Source organism: Bombus affinis, chromosome 4 (genome assembly GCF_024516045.1).
Source record: "Bombus affinis isolate iyBomAffi1 chromosome 4, iyBomAffi1.2, whole genome shotgun sequence".
NCBI lineage: Eukaryota > Metazoa > Arthropoda > Insecta > Hymenoptera > Apidae > Bombus > Bombus affinis.
In genome coordinates, this window is record NC_066347.1 from 3,665,173 (window position 1) to 3,690,892 (window position 25,720).

General features: G+C 30.0%; 2 protein-coding genes and 1 long non-coding RNA gene across 9 annotated transcripts in view; 1 reads left to right on the plus strand and 2 right to left on the minus strand.

Moving 5' to 3' along the window:
• The window catches only part of LOC126915770 (golgin subfamily B member 1-like), a 16,749-nt gene extending 3,118 nt beyond the window's left edge, over positions 1-13,631 (minus strand). For 2 of the 5 annotated variants that reach the window (XR_007710323.1, XM_050720739.1), the window contains exons 1-7: positions 12,248-12,469; positions 11,796-12,173; positions 11,360-11,712; positions 10,515-11,274; positions 10,246-10,354; positions 9,056-9,184; positions 36-8,919 (exon numbers count right to left, since the gene is read on the minus strand). Coding sequence is in view for 4 of the 5 variants with exons in the window: in XM_050720739.1 (XP_050576696.1) it covers positions 36-8,919; positions 9,056-9,184; positions 10,246-10,354; positions 10,515-11,274; positions 11,360-11,712; positions 11,796-12,173; positions 12,248-12,454 (10,820 nt within the window). In the remaining variant the exon portion in view is untranslated. Of the gene's footprint in view, positions 1-35; positions 8,920-9,055; positions 9,185-10,245; positions 10,355-10,514; positions 11,275-11,359; positions 11,713-11,795; positions 12,174-12,247; positions 12,470-13,366 lie in introns of those variants that run through there. The other 3 variants (XM_050720741.1, XM_050720742.1, XM_050720740.1) reach the window with 3 other exon arrangements.
• A 1,207-nt stretch (positions 13,632-14,838) lies between these two features.
• Positions 14,839-25,011, plus strand: LOC126915576 (fatty acid hydroxylase domain-containing protein 2). Of its 3 annotated transcripts, none has more exons than XM_050720355.1 (6): positions 14,839-15,008; positions 21,648-21,777; positions 21,922-22,025; positions 22,447-22,774; positions 23,244-23,516; positions 23,705-25,011. In XM_050720355.1, the coding sequence occupies exons 1-6, from the start codon at positions 14,981-14,983 to the stop codon at positions 23,862-23,864; spliced, it is 1,023 nt and encodes a 340-aa protein (XP_050576312.1). In that variant the 5' UTR covers positions 14,839-14,980; the 3' UTR covers positions 23,865-25,011. The 3 variants fall into 3 exon arrangements, with proteins under 3 accessions (XP_050576312.1, XP_050576313.1, XP_050576314.1); XM_050720356.1 differs by lacking the exon at positions 14,839-15,008 and adding an exon at positions 18,128-18,288; XM_050720357.1 differs by lacking the exon at positions 14,839-15,008 and adding an exon at positions 21,416-21,434.
• Positions 14,862-15,491, minus strand: LOC126915579 (uncharacterized). Its single transcript, XR_007710258.1, has 2 exons — positions 15,436-15,491; positions 14,862-15,044 (listed from the first exon to the last, which is right to left on the minus strand). It is a non-coding gene; the product is annotated as an uncharacterized LOC126915579 (long non-coding RNA).
• Positions 25,012-25,720: the final 709 nt, after the last annotated feature.

The following is a 25,720-nucleotide window of genomic DNA, read 5'->3' on the forward strand; positions in this document are numbered from 1 at the left end:
ACAATTTAATTAAGATAAAAGAATATAATACATACTTCAGGGCAAGAGTTTCCTTGTCTTCCCCAATTGGAGTATCAATAGCCTCTTTCGCTATCTCGACTGGTCCCTCAGACTTTGACGGTGAAGGATGTTCCACGATTGGTTCCACAGTGCTAGAAGATGACGCCTCCCTTTTAGGGCTGAGGTCGGAGCTCGCTGAACTGCCCATCTTTCTCAGCTCTTCGTTCACTCTGATTGCATTAGAGAGGCGTAATTGCAATGTGTCACGTTCTTCGAGTAACTGCATCAATTCATGCGTCAATTCCTCGCATCTGACATCCCTTTGATGAAGCATATACAACGCAAGATCTAGTTCTTGCGAAGTCGACGCTTTGTTTTCTTCATCAGAAGCTTCTACGCTTCGAGCTGCAGAAGTATCAGTCGCAGGAACGTCTTTCGTTAAAACATTTCGAATTAATTCATATTCCTTCACTTTCTCTTCTAAAAGTGTCTTCAATGAATTTATTTCCGTTTCTCTTGCCGCTAAAGTATTTTTGAGTTCGGTAAGTTGTTTTCCTGCTTCATCGTATGATGCTAAAACTTCCTCTATACGTTCCTCCTTCTCATGAATTTGAATTTTCAAATTGTGAAGCTCCGCATCTTTGGTGATACTCAATTCGGCCAACCTACGTTCCTTCTCTGCCAGGTCAGAGCTTACTCGAATCAATTCTTCGTCCTTCTGATGCAATTCGTTTTTCATTGTCTGCTCTATCGTAGAAAATTCTTTCAGTTGCTTCTTCAGATTTTCAATGTCCGTATCCCTCAATCGTAGTTCGTTTAAAATATTTTGATTTTCCTTGGCTAATCTTTGCTTTATTTCGTCGATCTCCATTTCTTTCTCTCTCAGTTTCTTCTCCAAGAATTCATGAGCCTTCAAACGAACCTGTTCTTTCTCGATACTAAGTTTTTGTATAACTTCTTTAGTTGTTTCCGAGAGCCTCTCAAATTCTTGCAAACGAGAAACTTCTTTCTGCAATCCAACAATTGTTGATTTCAAATGTTGAATTTCCTGTTCCTTACCATATAATTCAGTAGTCAATCTCTGCACCATTTCACGCAATTCAAATTCATCTGATTGAGGCTCCATGCTGGCTTGAAAAGACAATTGAGAGTCTTTCTCAGCTATGACATACTTTAGTTCGTTAATTTCCTGTTCCTTGGCATACAACTCATTCTGAAGCCTAACAATCTGTTCTTGATCTTGAACCGATCTTCGATCTTTGGGATGAAGACTTGCCTCTTCTTTGGAAACAAATTCTTGATTTTGTATCTCTATTCGTTGTTTCAAAGCATCAATTTGTTTTTCCTTATCTTCAGCTCTTATAGTAGCTACTTCCAAAGCAGATTCCAACTCAGCCTTTTCATTATACAGGCAATTGATTCTTTGTTGCATTTCTTGAATTATACTGGGATATGTATTTTCATTTAGAATGTATTTCAAATGCTCAATCTCTTCTTCCTTCCTTTCCAATTCAACCTGCATGTTATCTATTGTACGCTGTAAATTTTGTTCATTATTACCCATTCGAAATACTGGTAAACCATCTATAGTATTAGAAGAGCTCTGTTGGTGTTGACTCTGCTGTACAGTAGTTGATAATCTATCAATTTCCATTTGTTTCTCATTTAACATTTGACTGTTCTTCTCTAATAGAGATACCTTCTCATTCAAACTATGATGAGTTTCTTCTAATGTCTTACGAGTGGCTTCTAATTCCAAATTTAAACTGTTTATTCGTTCTGTTTTCCTTAAGAGCTCATTTTTCAAATCCTCTACGTTTTGTACCTCTGTACGAAGTTTATCAATTTCAATTTTATTGTTGTCTAAAACTGTCTTCTGCTCTGCGGTTTCCTGAATATGATGCTGCAAAATTGACTCTTTCTCCCTCAAAGTTAATGTCGTACTTTGAACTTCTTGCTCTAAAGTCTGAATACGTAATATGTATTCATTTACGCTGACTGATGCTGCTTCAGATTCATTCAAACGCTTATTCAGTTCTTCAATCGTTTCCATATATCTTTGATTATCCAACGACAAATTCTGAACTCTTGCCTTGCTTTCAGATAACTCTAGTTGTTTCTTAGTCAACTGGTCAGTTATTGATATTAAATTAACCTGAATAGATTCTAGACTTGACTCCTTTTCCATTAAATTCTGCTTTAAAAGTTCCAGTTCTTGTTGCAGAGCACGAAACTGGGAAATATTATTCTGTTTTTCAAGTGAATGCTCACTTATAACTTTCTCTGACATCGATAGTCTTTCATTAAGATTTTGTATCTGTTTTTCTTTTTCCTCAATTTCTATTGCATGTTTTTGTACTAACTCTTGAGTAGCTTGACTGACAGTAGCACTGACAGTTTCCATACTCTGTTGCTGAATACATTCATTTTCTTTGTCACTAAGAGATTTCTTCAGAATTTCCAGCTGTTGTTTCTTTTCACTGAGCTCCTGATTCAGACCCTGTATAGTATCCTGCAATTTTAACTTTGCACCTTCATTGTCCGTATACTGTTTTTGAAGTTCCTGCTTCAAGTCCGCCACTTCTTGTATTCTGATATTCAAAAGTTCGATCACTTCCACCATCGACGCATTCATAGAAGATAATTGTTTCTCTGAAGATGTCGTTAAAGCAGTTAGCTTTTCTTCTGCAGATACTTTTTCTTGTAGAACGTCCTGTAATCTTTTCTGTAGTTCGATGGCATTTGATTCGGAGGTTTCGATTTGTTGACGCAAATCGGCTATTTCCATTTCCAATTTACTAGTTTTTTCAAATGCTTCCTCCTTCAAAAAATCAGTATTTTGTCTCATGGCCGTAACTTGATCATTGGCATCCATCAAACTCTGTTCGTACTGCTTCCTCAATAAATCATATTCTTCTCTAGATTTGCTTAACATTCCCTGCAATTCCGAAATTCTTTTATTTAAATCGTCTACGATCTGGATAGATTCATTTTCTTCTGCAGTTCGTTTTGATTCTAAAGCAGATAATTTCATCTTTAAATCTTCTAAGAAATGTTGAAGTTGCTCATTTTCAGTTGCAAGTGCCTCCATCTCATCCTTAAGATCGTCGATCTCATCCTTATATGTTTTACACAAATTTTCATAATCTGCTTCTTGAACAGATCGCTTTTCTCGAGAACGTTCCTGTGTGGCTGGTTCAGACTCTTTGTTCGAAGAAATGTTTTCATTTTGAGAAATGTCATTTTCGTCTAACTTAACTGCACTTCCCCGTAGTCGTTTGTCAAGAGCCTCGACTTTATCAGATAATTCCTTATTTTGAATACGTAATACTTCCATATCCATGTCCTGTCTTTCTTTCATTTCCATATACCTTTCATTCGCAGAAACTACCACATCTAAACGTTTTATTAAAGCCTCTTTCTCAGCAGCAGTATTTTTCTGTTCTTCTTTAAGCTCTATCAAGGTCTTTTCCAATTTACTAATCTGAGATTTCAATTCTTCCTCTATTGCAGAATCCAATTCATAAAAATCACTTGCTGACTTTTGTATTTTTATCTGTTGCTGGAGACTCTCCAGCTGTACCTTATACTCCTTCAATTTTTTTATCATTTTTGCATTCCTCAATTGAGTAGTCTTACTTTCTTCCATCATCTTCTCCTTCTCCTTCTCTAAATCTTTGATCTGATCCTGAAGATCATCTATTTTGGCTTGTAACTGCATTTCCTTGCTTGGAATCAATGTAGTAGTGAGATGCTGTTCATCAGCTAACTGAGCATCATCCGCATTCCATCCCCAGGTTTCCTCGTCGAGTTTTTCCATCGATCCAGCATCCCATGCTGCTTCCACATCCAAGGAAACCTCCTGCTGAATTTCCTCTGTTGTAACTTTTGTGGTCTCCGGTTCTGTCTGTTGTCCAACAGTAATTTCCTCTAATGGAGTAGATTCTTTTGACGTATCCGTGATGGTAAGCGTTTTATCAGACTGTTTATTCGCCTCTTCCAGAGCTCGAGTAAGGTTTACAACTAGTTCTCTAGCTTCATCTCTCTCGTGCATAGTTTTCTCAACCTCTATCTGCAAGTGTCGTTCAACGTTCATAGAGTCCTTCAATTCTTCCATGGACCTAGACAAGTCATTCACTTGCAGTTGCAACAAATCTCTCTCCTTGGTAAGAATTGATACACGATTTTCCAGCTCTGGTATTAATTCAAGATCAGTAGAATTTTTCAGTTCTGCCTCTAAGTTATTTATTTGTAATTTGCATGAGTCTAAAAGGACTTCTTGTTGGTTTTGATTTTCAACAGTTTTGTTTAATTCTTCCTTCATGGAGATTAAAGTCATGTTTAATTTCTCTATCTGATTATCTTTAGCTAACAATGAATCCTTGAACTTATTTTCCATATCATTTTGCTGTTCCGTCATTTGCGTACTAAGATTATGTAACTCTACATTCAGTGAATCAATCTGTTTTTCTTTTTCAGCCAGTACTTCTTTTAACTTTTCCACATTTGCCTCTGCAGCATGTAATTGTTTCTGTGAAACTTCTAATTCTTCAACACGTTGACTATAATTCTGAGATATCTGTGTTCTCTCTTCAATCATCAATTTCTGCAAATGATTGATCTCTTGAGTTAGATTAGAGCACTGTGCTTCCTTTTCATTTAGTAAAGTCTGCAACCTTCTCACTTCTTTGTTAGTCAAAAGATCAGAATTGGAAGCAGATGACATACCAAAGATTTTAGAAGCATCAAATAATTGGGGAACATTATTCTGAGGAGCACTGTCAAGAACGGGTGACTCTTTCTTTGATTTTTCTATAGATTCTGTATTCCAATTTCTATATGCATCTAACTCCATCTTTAATTCCTCTATTCTCTTTTCACTGGATTCTTTATCGACTTTAAGAGATTCAATTTCTTGTTCCAAACTGTGTCTAGTATCTTGCAACAATTTTTCTGCCATTTCTCTCTGTGCTTCCATTGATTTAAGAGAATCTATTTGAAAGTTCAATTGTTGTTCTAGTTCATCAGCGCGTTTCTGAACAATTTGCATCTTTTGTTGCATGTTTAATAATTCTGTTTCTCGTACTTTGCATTCTTTGGTTAAATCAGAATTTAATAGATCAGCACCCTGCAATCTTTCTGTGTTCTGTTTATTGTCTTCCAATATCTGCTCTGTTCTAACTATCTTCTCTTCCAAAGTAACATTTCTAGATTGCTGTTCTTCAACTTTTCCTATCAATTCTTTATTTTCTCTCAATGTTTCCTCCAATTTTGCTTTCACCTCCTCGTGATTTGCTATCAATGAATTATACTGGAACAAAAGATCATTGTATGGATCTTCCAATGATCTGTTTCTCATACTAGTTTGATTCATCAAATCGTTGAATCTAAGAGATTCTCTCATCTGAACAAAGTTACCAATGGAATTAGCTAATTCATTATCCAAATTCTCAATTTCAGCTTCTCGTTCTTGTAATTTCGCTTCCAATGCTTGCACCAAAGTCTGGCATTGTTCACAATGACTACAATGTTGGACTCCAGTCATTTTTGTATCATCCTCAGTAACTTCTTCTTCCAAAGTTTGAGTGGTTTCCGATGATGTGTTAATAACTGCTTTCTCCATCTGCTCGATTAACAATCTGCGTTCTTCCGACTCTTTTTCAACAGTTTCCAATTTTTCATTAATATGCGCCTGTTTCGACAGTAACAGCCCATTTTGAGCCTTAAGATCATTAATTAATGCAAGCTGGTCAACATACTCTGCTTCCATAACTTGCATTCGTACACTAAGCTCTCTAGCTTTCTCCTTTATGTCCTCTAGCTCCAATTGTTTACGTTCATTTTCTTGAATAACCTGCTGTTTATAAGATTCATATTCCAAGATTATATTCTGTTTGCCTTCTCTTTCTGTTGCAAGTTCTGCTGTAGAAGATTCAATATCTTTACGTAACTTCACAATTTCCTCTTCCATTTCTGTAAGTTGTTGCATAAGGAGAGGCATCTTCTCCTTTGAATTAGTCAAATCATTTGTTAATCTTTCGATATTTTTGGAAGCTTCCGTGGACTCGTTTCTAGCTTGTATTAGTTTCTCTTCTAAATCGGCTATTCTATTATCCTTTTCGCGTATTGCAATCTCCACATCCTGAATTTGCTTGTTTTTAGCTTCTTTTTCATCTTTTTCGGTCGTCCACTTCTCTTCGAGCTCGGTAACTCTACTCTCAAGCTCTTGACATACCGCTGTCTTCTTCTTTAGATTAGCGGCAATTTTTTTCATCTTTTCTAGCTGCATTTGTATCTTGTCGTCCGAATCCTTTAACTTTTGCTCCAAATCGGCAACTTTAGCTTCTAAAGCAAGTTTAGCTTCTTCAGTTATATTATGACCAACTAGTCTTTCCTTTTCTTCTAATTCACCTTTCAAGATTTCACATTCTTGCATCTTGGCATTCAATTCTTCAATTACATTTTCAAGTCTCTGATTTTGCAGTTGGGTATCTTCAGTATGCTTCACTTTTAATTGTTCTATTTGTTTATATGTGCTTCTTAATTCTGCTTGCACATCATTCACAAATCCTGTATTATTATCTATAATGCTCTGTAATTCCCAAACTTGCCTTTCAGCTTCACTTTTTTCATTCTTAGCTTCCACAATTTGTACTTCTAGATGATCTTTCATTGTAATTAAATCAACAAATTCTCGTTGCTTTTCGACTAATTGATTTTGAATATCGTAATTTTGCTGAGACAGATTTTTTACTTTTTCCAATAAATTACTATTTTCTTTCGTGGTTGCATTGATCTTACATTCTAGTTCATCAAGGATCATATTCTTATCTTTCAATTGCTCTAGCAAAGCATCATAATCTTTCATAGGTTTTGATTCCTTTACTTTATTATTCAATTCAATAATGTCTTTTTTCAAAGAATGTATTTCTTCTTCTTTACTTTTCACTAGATTACTAAGATTTGCTACTTCGTTAGATATCGACGTTAGCAATGAATCTTTGTCTTGGATTAACATTTTATAGTTATTAAATTCATCATGTAAACTATCTATCATAATCATTTTATTTTGTAATTCTGCATTTTTAGCTTGTAACTCTTGATTTTTGTCTTCAATAATTGCTTTAAAATTAGCAATTTCATTATCCTTTTCAAAGACAGCTGCAATTTGCTCCTGATGCTTTAATTCAAATGTCGTCGTTGTACTACGTAATTGTTGTTGCAGTGAAATAATTTCTGCATCTTTCTTTTCCTTTTCATCTAGCAATATTTTGTATTCGTTTTGCAAAATTTTGAATCCCTCTTCAATGGAAGCTTTTCCTGCTTCTAGTTTCTCCATCTTTTCCTGCATTTCATTGCATTTATATTTCCATTCTTCTAAGGTATTAAACATTTCTTTTAATTCATTTTCCAAGCTTTCTGTTTTCTTTCCAGACTTTTCACATTCCATAATCTGTTTACCTTTTTCCTCTAATTCTTCTTCCTTGTTTGCAAGCTTTATTTTCATTTCTTCAATTAGGCCTGTTTGTTCTGTGATTAAGCTTTTGCATTTTTCTATCTCATGTTCTAAGGAAGCAACAATCATGGATTCTGTTTGTTGAGACAGGGCATCATCGGATTGTGGAATTTCAAATATTTCCTGACCCGATTTTTGTAAACCAGTGCTATCTTGAACAGCATCTTGTTTTTCTTGATTTAGTTTTTCTAATTTTTCAATAAGTTCTAACTTCTCATTATCAGGATCATTTTGCAACATTTGATTCATTTTTAGATGTAATTTTTCTTTTTCTAGCATCACCTCAGTTAAATTATCTTTCAACTTTTGATTAAAACTTTTAAGTTCTGACACCTTCGTAACTACTTCTTCATTTTCTTTCAATAATTCTTCTATTTTGGTTCTCAAATCATTGATTTGAAGATCCTGAGTCGTTTCATGCCACTGATCTAATGAATTACGTAATTCTTTTACCTCTTTTTGTAAAAGACTTTTTTCTTCCATTAATATATCAACTTGTGCTTTAAAATCAATTTCTCTAATTGATATCTTAGAAGCTTCAGATAATTTCGTTTCAATTTGAGAATCATCATCCAATTTGACAATATTAGACAATGTTTCAATTTGTTTCTGCAATTTACTATTCTCTTCAATAAGATTTGTTATTTGAATTCTGAGACTAGATAATTCTACAGACTGATTATCATTTTCATGTAATAAAGTATCAACTTTTAATTTCAAATCAACGTTTGATTTAGATTCTACATGTTCTAGTTGTTCCTCAAGTTTTGTAAGTTTAATTACAAGTTCGCTATTTTCTTGTGTGAGAAGCTCGATTTTTGTTATACTTTCGTTGTGCTCTGGAATCCGTTCAAAAGATTCTGTCGATCCCGTATCAGAAGATCCTTTCTCTTCCACTCTGCTTAACTTCATCGTTAAATCTGTGTTTTCTTGGGTTAATTGACCAATCTTCTTTAATAATTCATTTTTATCCGGGTCATTTATAGATTCTGTAGATTCAGCGTGGAAATTTTCTTTTTCTTGAAGTTTATTTAATTTAAGGGTTAAATTACTATTTTTCTGTGTCAAATCTTCGACCTTTTTCAATAAATCAGTCTTGTCTAATTCTTGTACAGTTTCGAACGACTCTGTTGACCCACTGTCAGATGTTCCTTTCTCCTCGAGTTTTGATATTCTATTATATAACTCGGTATTTTCTCGTGTTAGGGATGCCACTTGTTTGATCAATTCTGTATGATTAGCTTCCGTTGAAGATTCTAATTTACTTTCATTTTGCAATCTATGCATAGCTTCTAATTGCTCTTCAAGATCTACCACTTTCATTTCTGCAGTTACTCTAAGATTCTCGGATTCTGCATTTTCTGCCTCTAGAGACGAAATTTCCCGCTTCGCCATATGGAGCTCTAAAGTGAAAATCAAATACTCATTATGGAATAATTAAATCTATATTTTATGCCTTTTAAAATGTTTTTTAAATCTGGTATTCAATATTAATTTTATATTCAAATTAATACAAAAAAAAAATAATACATAGATTACCTTGCATAAGATCCAATTTTTGATTCTCTAGAGTAGCAATGGCTTCAATTTGCATTTCAATTTCTTTCGTTTGAGCAGAAACTTTACTTTCAAGATCAATAACACGTTCTTGCCAATCTCCTGCTGAGGCTATGCAAATCGTACAACATGCCAATGATGTATGTATATAATTGATATTAAATGATAGTAAATGCAAAAGCAAGCAACTTAAATATTGCATTATTACAAGTAAACCCATATTCAACAAGCTTAGATTCAACAATTTTTAATTAAACATATCAACTGTTCTCCAATTATTAATTAATCTTACATTAATTAATTAATTTTAAGATTAATTGATCTTATACTAAGCATGATTAATATTCTTCAAATCATTAATTCAACAAACAAATTCCCAAATTTAAAGCAAATATAAATTGGTCTGTTTGTTAATTTAATTATCGCCTATTTATTTATTAATATATATGCAAGTGTTAACTTGTATATTTTGAACCATATTAGACAGTTATTTTATATAATATCAATAATATTATACAATATACTGCAAAGGTTTTAAAAAAGATGGCAAAATTGCTTTTTTTTCTAATTGTTCATGCAAGTATGTTAATTATGCAAAAAATCATGTAAAAGATAATACAAAATTAAATATTTGCTAACAAATAAATCTAGTTCTATGAATCAGAGTGTAGCAAACTTTGACAAGTAAAGTAGGTACCATGTTATGTTAAAATAATAAATCTGATATGATATAATTGATTAGTAATCTCAATAAATATTTATATAATTTAGTATAAGTATCTAACTAATCAGGTAAAAAGATTCCATCACCGGAAATTAGCACAATTACAATTGTCTCAATAGCAATATTTCTCTTATGGGGTAAGCAACAAGAATACAAAAAATATTAACAATTTGTGCTATATATATATGTATATATATATATAACTATTTCATATATACAAGATCAGTTATAAAAAATTCAATATAAATTTCTTATATGTATCATTAAATACATATGTATAAATATGTACATAGGCATTGAAATTTCTCTGCAGTAAGGAAGACAACAACAGGACTTATGGATAATTATTTTAAGAATAATATAAATAGACAATGCATTGCACGTAAAATTGATAACAAAACTAGAACAATGAAAACAACGATGACAGAATTTCTGCCCTGGTTCCTACCTTTAAGCTCATCAAAGTCTACCAGACTCAGCTGAAGGTTACCTTTTTCTTCCTCTAATAATGCCACTTGGTTCCCCAATCTGACAAGTTCTGCATTTGTATCAGACACCTAAATTACAAAATTACATATAAATGAATTTCATTATTATTTTAAGTAAATAATTACTTATACTTTCAAATAATTGATCAATTTAAAAATTATAAAGCTTTGAAATGATTAATAAATTTTTGGCCTTATAAACCTATAAATCAATAGTAATATATTTTACCTTTTTAAAATTCTCCAACTGCTTTTGTAGGCTTTTTACTTTACTTTTATGTTGTGCTTTAATTTTAATCATACTCTTATTTAATTCTTCCAATTCTTTGGTAAGTTTCATCACTTTTTCACCTTCTTTAATAGTACTTTCTTCTGGTAATTTTGCCACGATTTCATTTTTTTGTTCTTCAAGTTTATGTACCAAATTTTCAAGATCGGTTATTTTATTTGAATATTCTTCATTTTTTAATGTTAAATCTGCTACTTGATTTTGCAATTCTGCTTTAGATTCTTCTTCAAGAAGCTTATTAGATTGTTTTAACTCCTCTACTAAATTTTCAAGTTCAACTATTCTATTATCCTTTTCCATTATTGCACCATTACCATGCATAGATATATTTACAATTTTATCTTGTAATTCTGCAACACCTTTCTGTAACTCATATTTTTCATCTTGCAACTGCTTATTATTATGTTCCAATTTTTCCAATTTAAACTGCAAATCATCAACAGTTGGATCTCTGACTATTCCAATACCAGATTCCAATTTAAAAACTCGTTCATTAGCTTCTGCTAACTTCAACTCATAATCTTTTAATTGTTGTAATAAATTCTCATTTTTCGCTTTAAGGGAAGATTCCATTAGTACAAAATTTTCTTGCATTGATTTCATTGCTTCTTTAGTTTCTACCAAAGCATCCATTGTGGAACGAGAAAAGTCAGCACTTGCTGACTCAGACAACTTTTGCTTGTTAATTTCTTTCTTAAACCTAAATAAAGTAATAGATAAAAGAAACAATAAATAAATATATTTTAATCAGTTATAAAATATATTTAACAAGTTTATAAAATTACCCATCAACCGAATTTTCTAGTTCTGTTATTTTATTATCCCTTTCTTGCAATTGTATTAAGAGATTTTCGTTCTTATTTTTCAGGGATGTCTCTAAAAGTACAAAGTGTTCCTGCATCGTTCGCATTTCGTCTTTCGTATCTTCGAGAGTGTCTAACGTCGTTTTACCCTTTTTTGAAAGATCTGCAGACATAAGGGTAACTGCCTTTGTCTTAGATTCAATAACAGAGTCTTTTTCTTTTAAATTTTCTTGGAGATCCATAATTGTAGCTTCAAGCTCCAAAATTTTATTAGTAAGTTCTGCAATTTTATTTTCTTTTTCCTGAATACTCTCAATTTGTATTGGTGACATGACCTATAATTAAAATATTAAGTATAATTACCAATAGCATAGTAAAAATATTTATTATTAAAAGGATGTAAAAATTATTTGCTAACATCAGAAGTAATCATGACTGGTTTAACAGGAGCAATGGATGATAATTGATCCCTTTGAAAACCCACTACTGCCACATCTTTTTCTTCTAACTGTTGCCTAATAGCTTCTACTTTCTCTTCAACTGCACGTTTAGTTTCTATTATTTCTTTGTTACGTTGTTCAAAAGCTTTTCTATTTTCTGCTAGCTTCTTTTGGAGTAAAGTAGACTTTGCTTTTGCAGTTTTTGCCTGACTAATATCATCAATGCTTTCTTCAGATGTATATGCTAAAGATGTCTCAGATGTATGAGTTACATCTGTAGAAGTCAAATTTCTTTCTCTACTCTTACGTGACAATTTAGCTCTGGATTTAATTTTGGAAAGTCTCCTTGCATATTCCTAAATTTAAATTTAAATTTTCAATGAAATATTCAAATCTTTTCATTAAAATTTTATAAATTAATATTTATTACCTGAACTTCCTCTTCTTTCTTTTTTAAACTCTGTTTATTTTTCAACATAATTTCTTTAAGAGATTCCAACTGGCTTTTATTTTGTTCACATTTTTCTTTCGCATGTGCCATAGATTCAGATGCTTCTCCCTCTGTGGTTCCTGGTGGTTCTTCCGATGCACCCCACATTGTAAACTGTAGAATTAAGAACAATAAAAACCACTTCATTATAATTTGTATAAAACAAACTTAAACTCTTTTAAATAAGAAATTATGATGTCAATGGCAGTGAAAGTTTCTATAAAGTGGTCAGACAGTGTGTCACCCACTGCTCTCATTTTCATAGACTAATTGGATGAAAGCTAAACGGGGGTAAACTAATTGTATTATCTATGTATATAGATATTGAATGTCAGAATACACGAGTTACCTTGTGGCATATTTAATGCTTACAACATAGCGTTTAAGTAGGAACTTTTTCAATGACATCTTATATAAACTATCAGATAAGAAATATACTAATATTATAATCAGACTTATGTATTGTACATAGACATTTTCATTAATGCATACTTAAGTATCACATATATTAATTTTAATGTATACATATTATATACAACAATAAGAAATATACACTTAATATAAATCTAGATATAAAACTTTTAGTACTTATGTATATTTAATATCAATTTATTTTTATATATCAAAACATTTATACAGCTACAATATAAAAAATATATAAAACATTTTTATATTTGCTTAATATAATATCAAAAAATAATTAAGCAAATTCTACATACAATATATTAAACTTAAATTATAACATGACACATATGGCTTTCTAATGAATAGATAACTGAAGAAGTTAACCTCAAAATATGTTTAATTAGAAAAAGAACATGATATACACGAATTACGAAGTAAATAGATAATATGATAAACAATAAATAAAATTACATAGATAAGTTTAAATAGTAATGAGATGACGTAATTTATGTTACTAGAGAAAAACACATATTCTAACATTCTTTGACATTAAAAACTAGAAATCATATCAAAATAATTGGTTTTCATATATGTTCTAAATAAACTTGTATTTTTATAAGAACACAAAGTAATTATTTTTCAAACTGTATTTACCTTTATTTATATTTCTGAAATTGTCAAGATGGAAACCCGTTATCATTCGTGCACATATTTTATTAAAGTATTTTTATCACTCACATCTGTATGTAATCAATACCGAATCCATTTATGTCCATATTTCATTAATTTTACAATATTTACAATAATTTTACTAATAAGTACATAAAAATACCAGGCAAATTGTAATCCTATGCCTCAAAATGTAAAGTCTACATTACTCCCTTTACATACGGAAGCAGTTGGAGTTTGAAGTGTTGGTTGGATCTCATAAGCGCATATGTGCTGCCACATTACGGAAGTCTTTATGACTGTTAGAAGATTTAGAATAACAATTTAAAACTTATACAATTGTATTCCGAATATATTCCCTAATTTTTCTTCATATATAAGAATTTTTATTTTAATATTAGTGAAATACAAATTGGAAACTTCTATTATGTACTTACTATGAAAACCATAAATTTAATGATTTAATTTTGCAATATTTTACTAAAAACTTTAATAAAATTGTTTGTATTTGTCAGACAAGATTATGTAGGGTATAAACATACCACAATTGTAAAAATATAAGATTGCATAAGTATTGTTACTGAAAATAATTTTTTAGCAAGGTTCACTATACCATTTTTTATTCATGTTTCAATAATATAGGAGTATATTTAATAAATCGTTCATTAAAACTAAACAATTTTTTATACAATTTTTGATTCTTTTATTATTTTGGTCTAAATAATTAAAAATTTATCTGTATATTAATTAGTTTTTATTTCTTTACTTTTATAAAATCAATAGTCAGTTTATAATAATTGGATTATTGTATTTTACAAATAATGAATTGTTTAACTCCAGACGATCATTTAACAGTAAAGAAAATAATCCTATTGTAATCTACCACGTACGTTTCAATATAGGTACATACATCGTAACACAACAGGTGATAACAGCTGATTCTTATGTGTGTTGTGCAACAGAAAACATTTCAACACCTATAGAATAGCATGCAAAATCCAGTTACTCTTTATAGCGCCCTTTTTAAATGTTAAATATCTAACAGTAAATACATAGTATTTATTAACAATTATTAATAAATTATATAAAGAATAAAAAAGGAAATGAATGTGAATAAATAAATAGATTTCAAATATTATCCTAATCAAGTTTCTTTCTGTTTTAGCACGTTGATGGTAGTCAGCTCTAACAAGAAAAGAAAAAAATATAAGTACAATTCTAACCTAATACGTATGCGTAAACGGAGGTTTCATATACGCATGTATATATAGATTGCATTGTACACTATAGAATACGGTTTATTATATATACCCATCTATACAGAGCTATACACACACATATATATATATATATATATATATATATATATATATATATATATATGTATACACACATGCATATATATAGTTGTACACATGAAAGTGTATGTATATGTATACGTATATTCGAGCTGGAGGTACGCGCTTGGTGCTACGGCGCATTTGCCAGTATCAACGGTCTGCGTTTATCGACTATCATGTATACTGTGGCAAATGCAATCCATTGACTTCAGACGCAAGAATTTCCGTGGCTTTTTCATTAAACGCTTCATCTTCAACCATGATGGACGTGCAGAACCAGTTCAAAGGTAGGAAGAGACCATTTCGATTTCTTCCTGTTGACACTTGAATAAAACACATCGAAACAAGTCGAGTGAATCTACGGCGGCATTGTGACAGTTACCACAAGCAAAACCATAATTCGTTGAACTGTATGTTTTCGTTTATTAAGTATAGTTCATTGGCAGTTGATTGTACTTCTTTCACCTTCTCTACATTTTTTTACTTATTCTACGATTTCAAATGTGATGTCGATGTATATGTGTATGTGTATGTGTCGATATGCATTCGATTATTGACATACACTTTTGGAGGGAAGAAAACTGTAGGCGGAGATGTAAATAAACGCGCATTAATTGATCAATTTGGTCTTTTGTCTTTTGCTTGCTAATAAGTTTGATTTGTATAGTGGTTATCGTAATTCTGAAAGGAAATTATCGTTTCTATTTTACTAACTTGTCCATAGCCACGATCACAGACACAAGGTGAGCGATATGAATTTAATCAATAATGAAATTAGTGTTTTCATCAAGGCATTAACATGACCCCGCTTATCGTATCATGCAAAAAAATAAGGATATATACACCGTTCCCACTGTGGAAGCTTTTATTTACAATGTATACAGGCAACGTTGATATGAACGTAGATTAAGCTATTTATTTATTTGTGTTAAATAAATCTTTTATTCTAGTTAAGTAAGTAATCCTTTTTGTTATAGAGAGATGAATGTATCATACAATAGTATCGAAGTTATAAATTGATTTCGAATTGAAAAATTAAAGTTATTCAATATTGAAAACATTTTAGTATCACATATAACCATCAATATTTTTCAATTTACGATGTACTCACTTCTAAAAATAACAGAGAGAACTGTTTTTTACAATAAAATAAATACATTCTCGAGCACGCAAAAAGTAAGTATGTGTTAAATGTATTAAATAGTCTGCATTAAATTTAAATTTCTTCGTGTAATATATTAATTAATTCCACACATATTATCTAATTATTGCACGCAAGATATAGACATGTAATGCTTTGTGAGTCGAACTATATTCCAGAAAAAGTAGTATATATCCATAATTTTCATTATGCAACAGATTATTGCACAGATATAAATCAAATAAAATTATAATTGAACTGTTTGAAGATACACGGTGCAATAGGACAAATTATGCGAAAGCAATCTTTGACCTTAATCGGGTTAAATTGTCACGTGCGATTCAATTTTCGAATCAAGTCATATAATAAGCAAAATTTCTTTATTGTAAATATTTTTAACAAAATCTAGCAAAAATGTTCAACGATGTTATGAAATTCATCTTCTTCATTTCCTTTTTTAACAAATGTTCATAACTGAAACTATACTTAATTGTAGTTATAATTAATATATATGTACATATTTCCTTATGCAATTATTTTATATGTACGTTACGCTATGTACTTGATGCAAATAAAATAATGCAATATTCTAATATTTCATACTATTTCTATAAAAAATGTATATTATTGAATTTTTTGTATTTCTATTACTATATATACTGTGTTGATGCATGCAGATTATGAATGGTGGTTCAATTTGTATAATACTTACACATTATATGTATTTCACCTTTAATCTAGCTTGACATTTAAGGTAGCTGTTATATGCTTAGCATTTGAATTATATATGTTCTCTCTAATATAACTTACCTAAGCCTTTAACCCGTTTATGGAGTTTTAAGCTTAACCAACTAATTGAAACTTTGGATTATTTTATTTTTTATAAAAGCAATTTTTTTATATAAAAAATTATTATCTATTTCATTATTTTTATCACATATATGTAATTAGTATAAAAAGATGTTTATATGTCCGTTATGTTTAAAATAGAATTCGTGTTTATTTAGAATAGAAAATTAAAAAATAATGATGCTTTGTTCTCTACTATTGTTTTCACAAATTTATTGCACAAACATAAGTAAGACATTGGAACTATAGCGTAAAAAATATTACAATGGGATCCATTTATATCCAACTAGTATGATTCTAAATGAAATGCATCAGATAATAAAAAGTATAATATATATAGAGGTTGTGAATATATTATCGTCATCATCGATGTTACACTTTAATATGTTGTAAGTGCTATAATGTTCATGTAGATAGCAGAAGTAAATTAAAACTTAAAGAGCATCTCTTTATCTTTTAGATGTAAAGTAACGCGTTCGGTGACTCGAATATTCACGAATCAAACAACGCTGGTCGCTTACCATTATACGTTGCTATATTGTTTTATCTACATATGTGACACTTTTGACCAATACACGTGCTTATCTTTATGATCGTGTTGAGTCTAACAGAAATAACCAATCGGACCCGCATTCTTCCCATCTGCCAACTTACCACCAACGCATTATACATACACTGTACTGATGAGTTATGAAATGTTGCAATCTAAATTTTTAGTATCACAATTTTAATACTTTTCATGTAAGCTACATATATTCTTCTCTTTAATTGGAAATTAGTTATCTTTATTTGAATATTTATCAAATAATTTAACGCAGAATGACTTGTGAACAACATTTTAGTTTTACACATTCTTTTAACAGTGATTCATTTAAATGTGTACATATTTGGAATACTTAAGCGTCAACGAAAATACATTGTATATGCTCTTTGTCATATTGACATACAGATATATACATACGTATATTATACAAAACATTGTAGTTTTATATGAAAAATATTTACAAAAACAAGAACTAAGATTCGTGTAAAACAAGAATTTCATGACTAATAGGAAAATATTTCAAAAACAATTAAAGCTATGGACTTTGTAAAGGTAAATTTGATGATGAAATTATATTTCATAATAAAACTGGGAAATATAAAGATAAATCAATTATAAGAAAACTGTTGAATTCTTATCTCCGAGAAATTTTTAATTCAAAAGTTAGAACATTTGACAAATCTACCGATTTATCTTTCATTCAAAATATTCGAAAAGTCATCATCAGAAATCAAACATAAACATGTTTAGCAGCGGTTAATGGTCTTTTGACGATCTAATATTTACTTCCACGGACTAGTAAAAGATTAAGTGGTACAAATAAAAAGGAGCGAGTGGTGGAGGGGCGATTATTGTCTGAGGTATAGTTAAGGATGAAAGAACACGAGTTCGGCCAGTATGTGTCACTCGACAACGCAATGCCGTACATCAGAGTCTGAACATAAAAGCGTGAATATAAAAAGTGCGTGTTTTAATCAGATCCTGAGGACAAGTTTCACGATGGCATTACTCGAAACTTTTTTTCGACGAAAAGGTATAATATTAGTGAAGACAGAGATGAGAATATATCTCGAAACGTGAATGAAGCGTGTCACTGTGCAAATATACATTATAAATACATACTTCGAATTCTCCTTTCTTCGAATCCGCGCTTTGTGACACACCATGTGCGAGATGTTCAGTGGAGTTTGTGAACCAAAGAGGGAGCTATGTATTTACTTGACACGTTAAGGAGACTTTCTTCGAATCTTGTTACGAATAAATTGTGGATATTTATAAAATGTTCCGACAATAGCAGTACGACCGGGTAGAAGATGATTCTTCGTGAAAAAATTGATCAAAAATGTAGAGTAAAGTTTTTGCGTGCGTTACTTTATTTTTGAGAAAATCAAGTTTGAAAATTTGACAAGCATGCTTGAACTTGTATAACTCCGAACTGAACAAGACTAAATTATCGATATAAAGTTGTTCTGCATGTGACAATAAGTAAGAAATGTAAAATAAAATTTTTTCATAAGACGTTTTGTTTTGAAGAAAACTAAATTTGAAAATTTATTATGCGCCTGTACTAAGTCAGTTCTTAGGCAAATATGTCCAAACTATCGAAAACTTCTTGAAAACAAGGTTTGAAATGGAAAAATTTTATTTCACATTATTATCTTATTTTCGCATATAGAGTAATCTACCGATTGTCTCCTATTCATACCTAGTCTCTGATTAACCGTTTAAATATACTTAACAAATTTTGAAACTCGATATTGTCGAAAGCGAAGTACTGTACGTTTTCGACTCATTTTTTCACGAGAATTCGCACTACAAAAATTTTTTTCATCCACTAGATATTATATGTAATGATATATTTTACATATATTTTCTTATATATTTTTGTATATAATGTATATAAGTACACTCTATGCATTTTTGCTTCTTTATATTTACCATAAATGCATAAAAAGATACATATCTTCAATAATAGAAAATGATAAATTTTCGAAATAAAGCAATCTCGAAATAAAGATAATGAATACGAAATCTATCCATACTCAAAAACTCTATCTTAGAAAGATTACTATGGTATTATAAATCCTATCATTGAATTATAAGTAAAACAATGATCCGAAATTATTGATGCTACACAAGGAACTATTATCAAAGAAATTGTTGTAGAAGAATCTAATCTTCGAAAGATGTTTGTAACTATAATATGAACATTAAACAGAAGTTGCGAAATATGTCGCAATCGTGAAACAAAAATAATTTTCCATGTGTTATTGTATATGCAGCAATGATAAATTTTTCCGTATGAAATGTTAGATTTAAAATTTTCACGATGGAAATTTTCCATGTGTTATTGTATGTGCGGCAATGATAAATTTTTCCATATGAAATGTTAGATTTGAAATTTTCTCGATGATGAGATATCATGATATTGGTTTTTCGGGAAGGAGCTGTTACACTTGCAACACGATTATATAACAATGATAATATCATAACTTTTGAAGACTTAAACAAATATAACAAGTATGAGTATCCACGGCAAATTACAAATCAATGTTACGAATACGGATTAACACAAGTATGTCTGTCAATATTATCGAGAGCGTAAAAATAAACTCTTCGAGAATTGATGTATTTATTTTACAAGTGAAATCTCATTATGTTTTCAGAGCTCGTGAAACTTTCACCCTTACGTATTACGATATTATAGCAGAAGTCGCTTTTTAACGTGACTTGAAAATCCTACATCTGGCTATTTATAGAAATTATTTAAAAAAGTTATATATATATAAAATTATATATTATCAAAACATCAGCAAAAGACATGACAAAAGCATGACATATTGATGCGCCTTGCATAAAAATTATTCGATTAGACGAACAAAATTTTCCAACACAGTATATCCATTTATAATTAGTTTTATCCGTTCATCTCATCAAACAATGCACTACTTCATAATCAGTCCAAATTTTATGAGAAATCATTAAGAGGATGTGATTTAAACTGATGTTACTGTGAAAGATAAACTAAATTTTGTAATATATATATGTATGTATATTTTAGAAAATAAATTAAATGGCATAATAGATAGGTATATCTTAAAAATTAATGTACATTGAAAAGATTGAATAAGGGAAGATAAAGGGGACTTTAAATAAATATTAGCTAACAGGAAGAAAAACCGAAGCACAAAAAAGTCAAGGACATGTTAATATGGTTGATGCGCGATAAAATGGTCAATAGATAGCAGCAGAATAATATGTCTAACAAATGATTCATTAAAAAAAGAAAATGAGTCACATAGATTTTTAAGCTCCACTTCCAGAGCAGTCATATATAATACATTATATGATGCACTACTCGAAATCATATTGTTTCATCTAATGAGATTTTTATTTTCCTTCTATCGCTTCAAAGCTGTAAGCTATACGACACCTCATATATATATATTAGGCAATACTTAAATCAATTTTATAAATACATTACAATATGGTTCTACGTGTATTTAATTAGATCTTGACGTACAGGATGGCATGTTCGTAGTTGATTTAAACATTGATGCCATTCGTTAAGACAACAAGCAAGGCATCATCTATCACAAAATTTACTTAAATTAATTTTTATTGTTAGCCATGCATGCGAACTTTTCTGACTGCCATGTATTTACTCATTTTTTGCTTGTTAAAACATCTATAAGATAATTTAATAAAAAAAAAATTAATTTTATTTCTTTTGTTTTTACGATATAAAATAGAAAATCTTTAAATATCAGCATTTTATCGACATATTTTTTTTAATAAATGTATTCGTTTATAATAGTTTTTTTATGTTTCACGTATATTATTTCCGTGTAAAAATTGTTATATTTTGTAAAAATGTTGAATTTGTAAATATGGTATGGCATGGTATGTAATAATTCGTATGTCGATAATCGGCTTCGTACAACTTGTCCGCGAACACGTTAAAAACGGTAATTGCACGTAATCGCACGTTTGAAAGGGCTAAAGTCGAGTGGCTGTTCAGTGCATTGTCGATCGAATCCGGGTTATCTTGTATAACGTCCTGTTGTGCAAACGTCGCGCCGTCTTTCCTCACACATTTTTATTTGAAACCGAACTTTCTGCCATTATTATTATTATTTTCTGAAACATAATAGGAAACAAAAAAATTATATGGGATAAGTAATTAAAATAAGTAATCGCTCGACGTAATTATTAAATGTGAATTTAAATTTTTGAAAAAAACGGCAAGCTTAAGTAACAATAACAACAAGATCAAAGAATATCTCTTCCAAATTACATAAATTAAATGCCATTTGCGATGATATAAAATTGATGTAATCAAAAGAACTATAAAAACTATACATAAAGTTAATAACAATCTGTTCTTTACAGTGACGCCTGCGACCGGCGATGATTGTAAGAATCAAACACCACCAACTTTGCTTTCGAGTTTAAGAAGCGTCCTTTTCGTAATCGGAACCGTAGTGATCGGATTCGCTGCGTTCTGCAACTCGTTAACATGGTAAATTCTAACGAATGACGTATACAAATATGGCTTCCGCATTTTTGCAATTCGATCAAATACTAAGAGATATTGTTACCTTTAAGATTGAACGACTCATGTTTACCATTATCATTTCACTGCTTCGATCCTTTCATTTATTAGGCATTTACAAAGATTTTGGGGAGCCTCTGGAGATTTCTGGCAAGCACAATGGGACAAAATCTTAGACAAATTAGGAGACGATCCTGTCACGCTTTGGGTTCATGGTATATCAAGATAAAACAACGAGAATATATAAAATATACAGCAGTTCCTAGATAAGTACCATTTAAAGTGAAAAATCCAGTTCGAGATCGATTGATGATGATGATGTCATCGGAATTGAATTTTATTACAAAACTATTTCAAATACGTTAGAGATATTAATAATAAGAAAGATGCTACACTTCTATGAAACATGATATACGATAATATACAATAGAGTTATCTTTTATTTCCTCTTCTTTTATTTAAGAAAAAAGATGTTTATACAAACATGATATTTTATTATACGAGAACAAAAACAAGATCTACTGAAGAAAGAAATTATTTGAAACTTATCTTGGAACATTCTTGTCGTCTTACGTATGTTTACCGATTTCTTGAAAAAATGTAAAAAATTACAAATTTGGAACTAATACGTTCCAGGCTCATTGGGACTAATGTTCTTCGTATATTGGTTCTTCGGTGGGATTTACACGATTCTAGACATAACTAATCGACCGGCTGCTTTACGGAGATACAAAATACAACCGGGTACGAACGAACCAGTCGACACGAGGGAATTGTGCAAAGTAATCGCTCAAGTACTATTCAATCAGATCATTGTTGGAGTTCCTCTAGCGTGCGTCAGTTATCACTTTATGGAATGGCGCGGTTATCCGCCTGTACGCGAATTGCCGACCTTCCACTGGGTGCTCGTTGAAATCGCCATCCACATATTATGCGAGGAAATTGGATTTTATTACTCACATAGGTATGCAATTTCTTTTTAATCCCCTATTAAGGTATCTTGTTAACTTTGCTCTTAAGTCGCTCATAAAGCTTCATTAGAAAACATTTTACCGTTAATAAATATGGATTATATGAGATGGCCTGTATTAATCCCTAAATTAATTCATCTTGAAAGGTACGTATACTGAGTTAAAAGAAAATTAAATGTGCCAAATATCAGTTTCTGAATCTTTCTTGTATTATTTTTTGTACTAAATCTATCTATGTGTGTAGTAGATTAAAATGATTCATTATGCGCATTGCTTAAAGTAATTAAGGAGTAATACTTTTGTATAGATAAACAGAAAAATAATTTTTAATTATCTTACTAAGCAATTAAAATCACGTTTGAATAAATGTTCCTTTGCATTATTATGTATGTGTATTACGTAGTGTTTTATATGTCTATATTTTTGTAAACAAACTTATGTAAAAGTAAAATTACATTACAGATTTCTGCATAGCCGTTATCTCTATAAGTATATACATAAGCAGCACCACGAATGGACGGCCCCTATAGCTGTAACATCGCTATATTGTCATCCTTTAGAACACATTGGCTCAAATCTATTACCACCGTTTTTGGGAGTATTCATCGTAGGTTCTCATGTGGCTACTGCTTGGCTTTGGTTCTCGCTTGCTATTCTCTCTACATTAAATGCTCATTCTGGTTACCACCTACCGTTCTTTCCATCTCCAGAAGCTCACGATTTTCACCACTTAAAGTAAGTAATTTTCATACATTTTTTTTTTCAGATTATTTATCCCTAACATTAAATAGATTGAACTGAATTGTACACGCGCTAATAAAATAATTTGTTTACTTTCTTACTAGTATTTCATAAGTCTCTAACGATATAAATATATTTTATATAGAAGTTTAATATTGAATATTGGACTTATTATATTTTAGATTTAATCAATGCTTTGGAGTTTTGGGAGTATTGGATCGAATTCACGGAACAGATACGCAATTTCGTAATTCCAGAGCTTATCAACGTCATGTAATGATGCTTAGCTTGGTTCCTCCAAGAGAAGCTTTTCCGGATGAAGTGAAGTATAAATCTAAGTAGAATGTTTTATCGAACATCGTGATTAAATATGAAAGTTCAGTACGAGAATATGTTTAATATGAAAATGCAGTATAAATACTTCTACATTTGTAGTATTTTTCTGTTTCTTTCTTCTTATTTTATTAATTTTCGTGGAGAACAATCGATAAATTAAATTTAATCAAAAAGATATAGTAGAAGTTAAAATTTTTTAATGTTTGTCGTTCGTCAACCAAGTACTTTTTTTATATAGAAACTGCATATTTTTCATTACTATCAGTTTGTAAACAATTTCAATTACTACAAACTTCACAATGGTGCGATTGTAATGTTATTATTATTAAACAATTTATCCGCGTAAACAATTTTTTTGTATGAAAACACGACAAATGTAACTTTCTGAGAGTATTTATAACGAATACTTTCAAATGTAAAAATGATCGTTCTAAAATTATAACGGAAAGAATTTTACCATAACTTTAATGGGCGAATTTTAGATTATTAGAATATCTTTTTTACGACAAATACATTGTTGGGAAATTTAGAAAGATATTGAGTATTTCATCTGGATATTACCCTGTTAATAATTACATGACATAGCAATATTCTGAGAACATCTACTTAACAAAATTATATTTATATTGAAATTACAACATTAAGATAAAGCTATTTGTGACAATTACTATTTTTATATTTAATTCAATAATAAAAGCAATAAATATTTAATCTAAGATGAAATTACGATTGTAGTATTATAGTAAAAATTATAATTGCTGTAGATTGTTACTAACCATCAAAGATTATGCACTTTAAAGTTTTAAATTTGCAAAATAAGTCAAACTATTTAAAAGTATTGAAGACATTAATATTGATAACTTCTTTCTCTAATCAAACTTATTTATATATTAAAAACACAGATCAAATTACGGAATTGAAGCTTCATCTATTTTTTCGTATAATAAATTTTTACATGTATAAATTAAATTAATACATGTATACAAAATTATATATCATATTTATAACTGTCCTATAATTTGTTAACGATTATTATCAGAAGTGGCTACATTATTCTTTGTCATTATAAACTTTGTAATTTATATGCAATGCTAATACGCATAATTTTATGTATCTACATAACAAGCTTACTAATAAAAAGAAAAAATCAAAACTACGAATTTTCCTTTACATTAAAATGTAATTATAATATATAACATAAAAGGTAATATAACGTAATATATAATGTAAAAAGTAATCAAACATTTTTAGTTACAAGGTATTTATATTTTATAAGAATATGAACGATCTTGTTACATATATATATATATATATATATATATATATTATTTATACTATATATATATATATATACTATTTATATATATATGTATATATATATAAATAGTTATTGCTTTATTACATCCAGATAACATACAAATTTTACGAACATTAAATAAACGAGAAGTTTATAAAATTCCATCATTATTAATAACAATTGCAGAAACCTTACTGGATAAAGTAATTACATAAATCATTGCTTATATTTTTTATAGTATAATAAATTTACAAATGGACATTCAATTCCTATTCCATTCGCATGTTTATAACAATAATTATTATTTTACATAAACATATCTTTCCAAAAATGTAAATAACAATTAACAATTATAGGAATTAAATTGAGATATCAAATTATTCAAATCAGATACTTCTTTGGTGAGCTAGATTATTTTACAATTCGTAAATTATTCTCAAGAGCATTATTAAATTTAAAAATACAACCAACGTATAGTGAAAAGGAAATTATATGGAAATAGAAAAAACCAATTTCCTTTAATGTGAAAACATTTTCATACTGTTACCAGAAAAATTTTACTTTG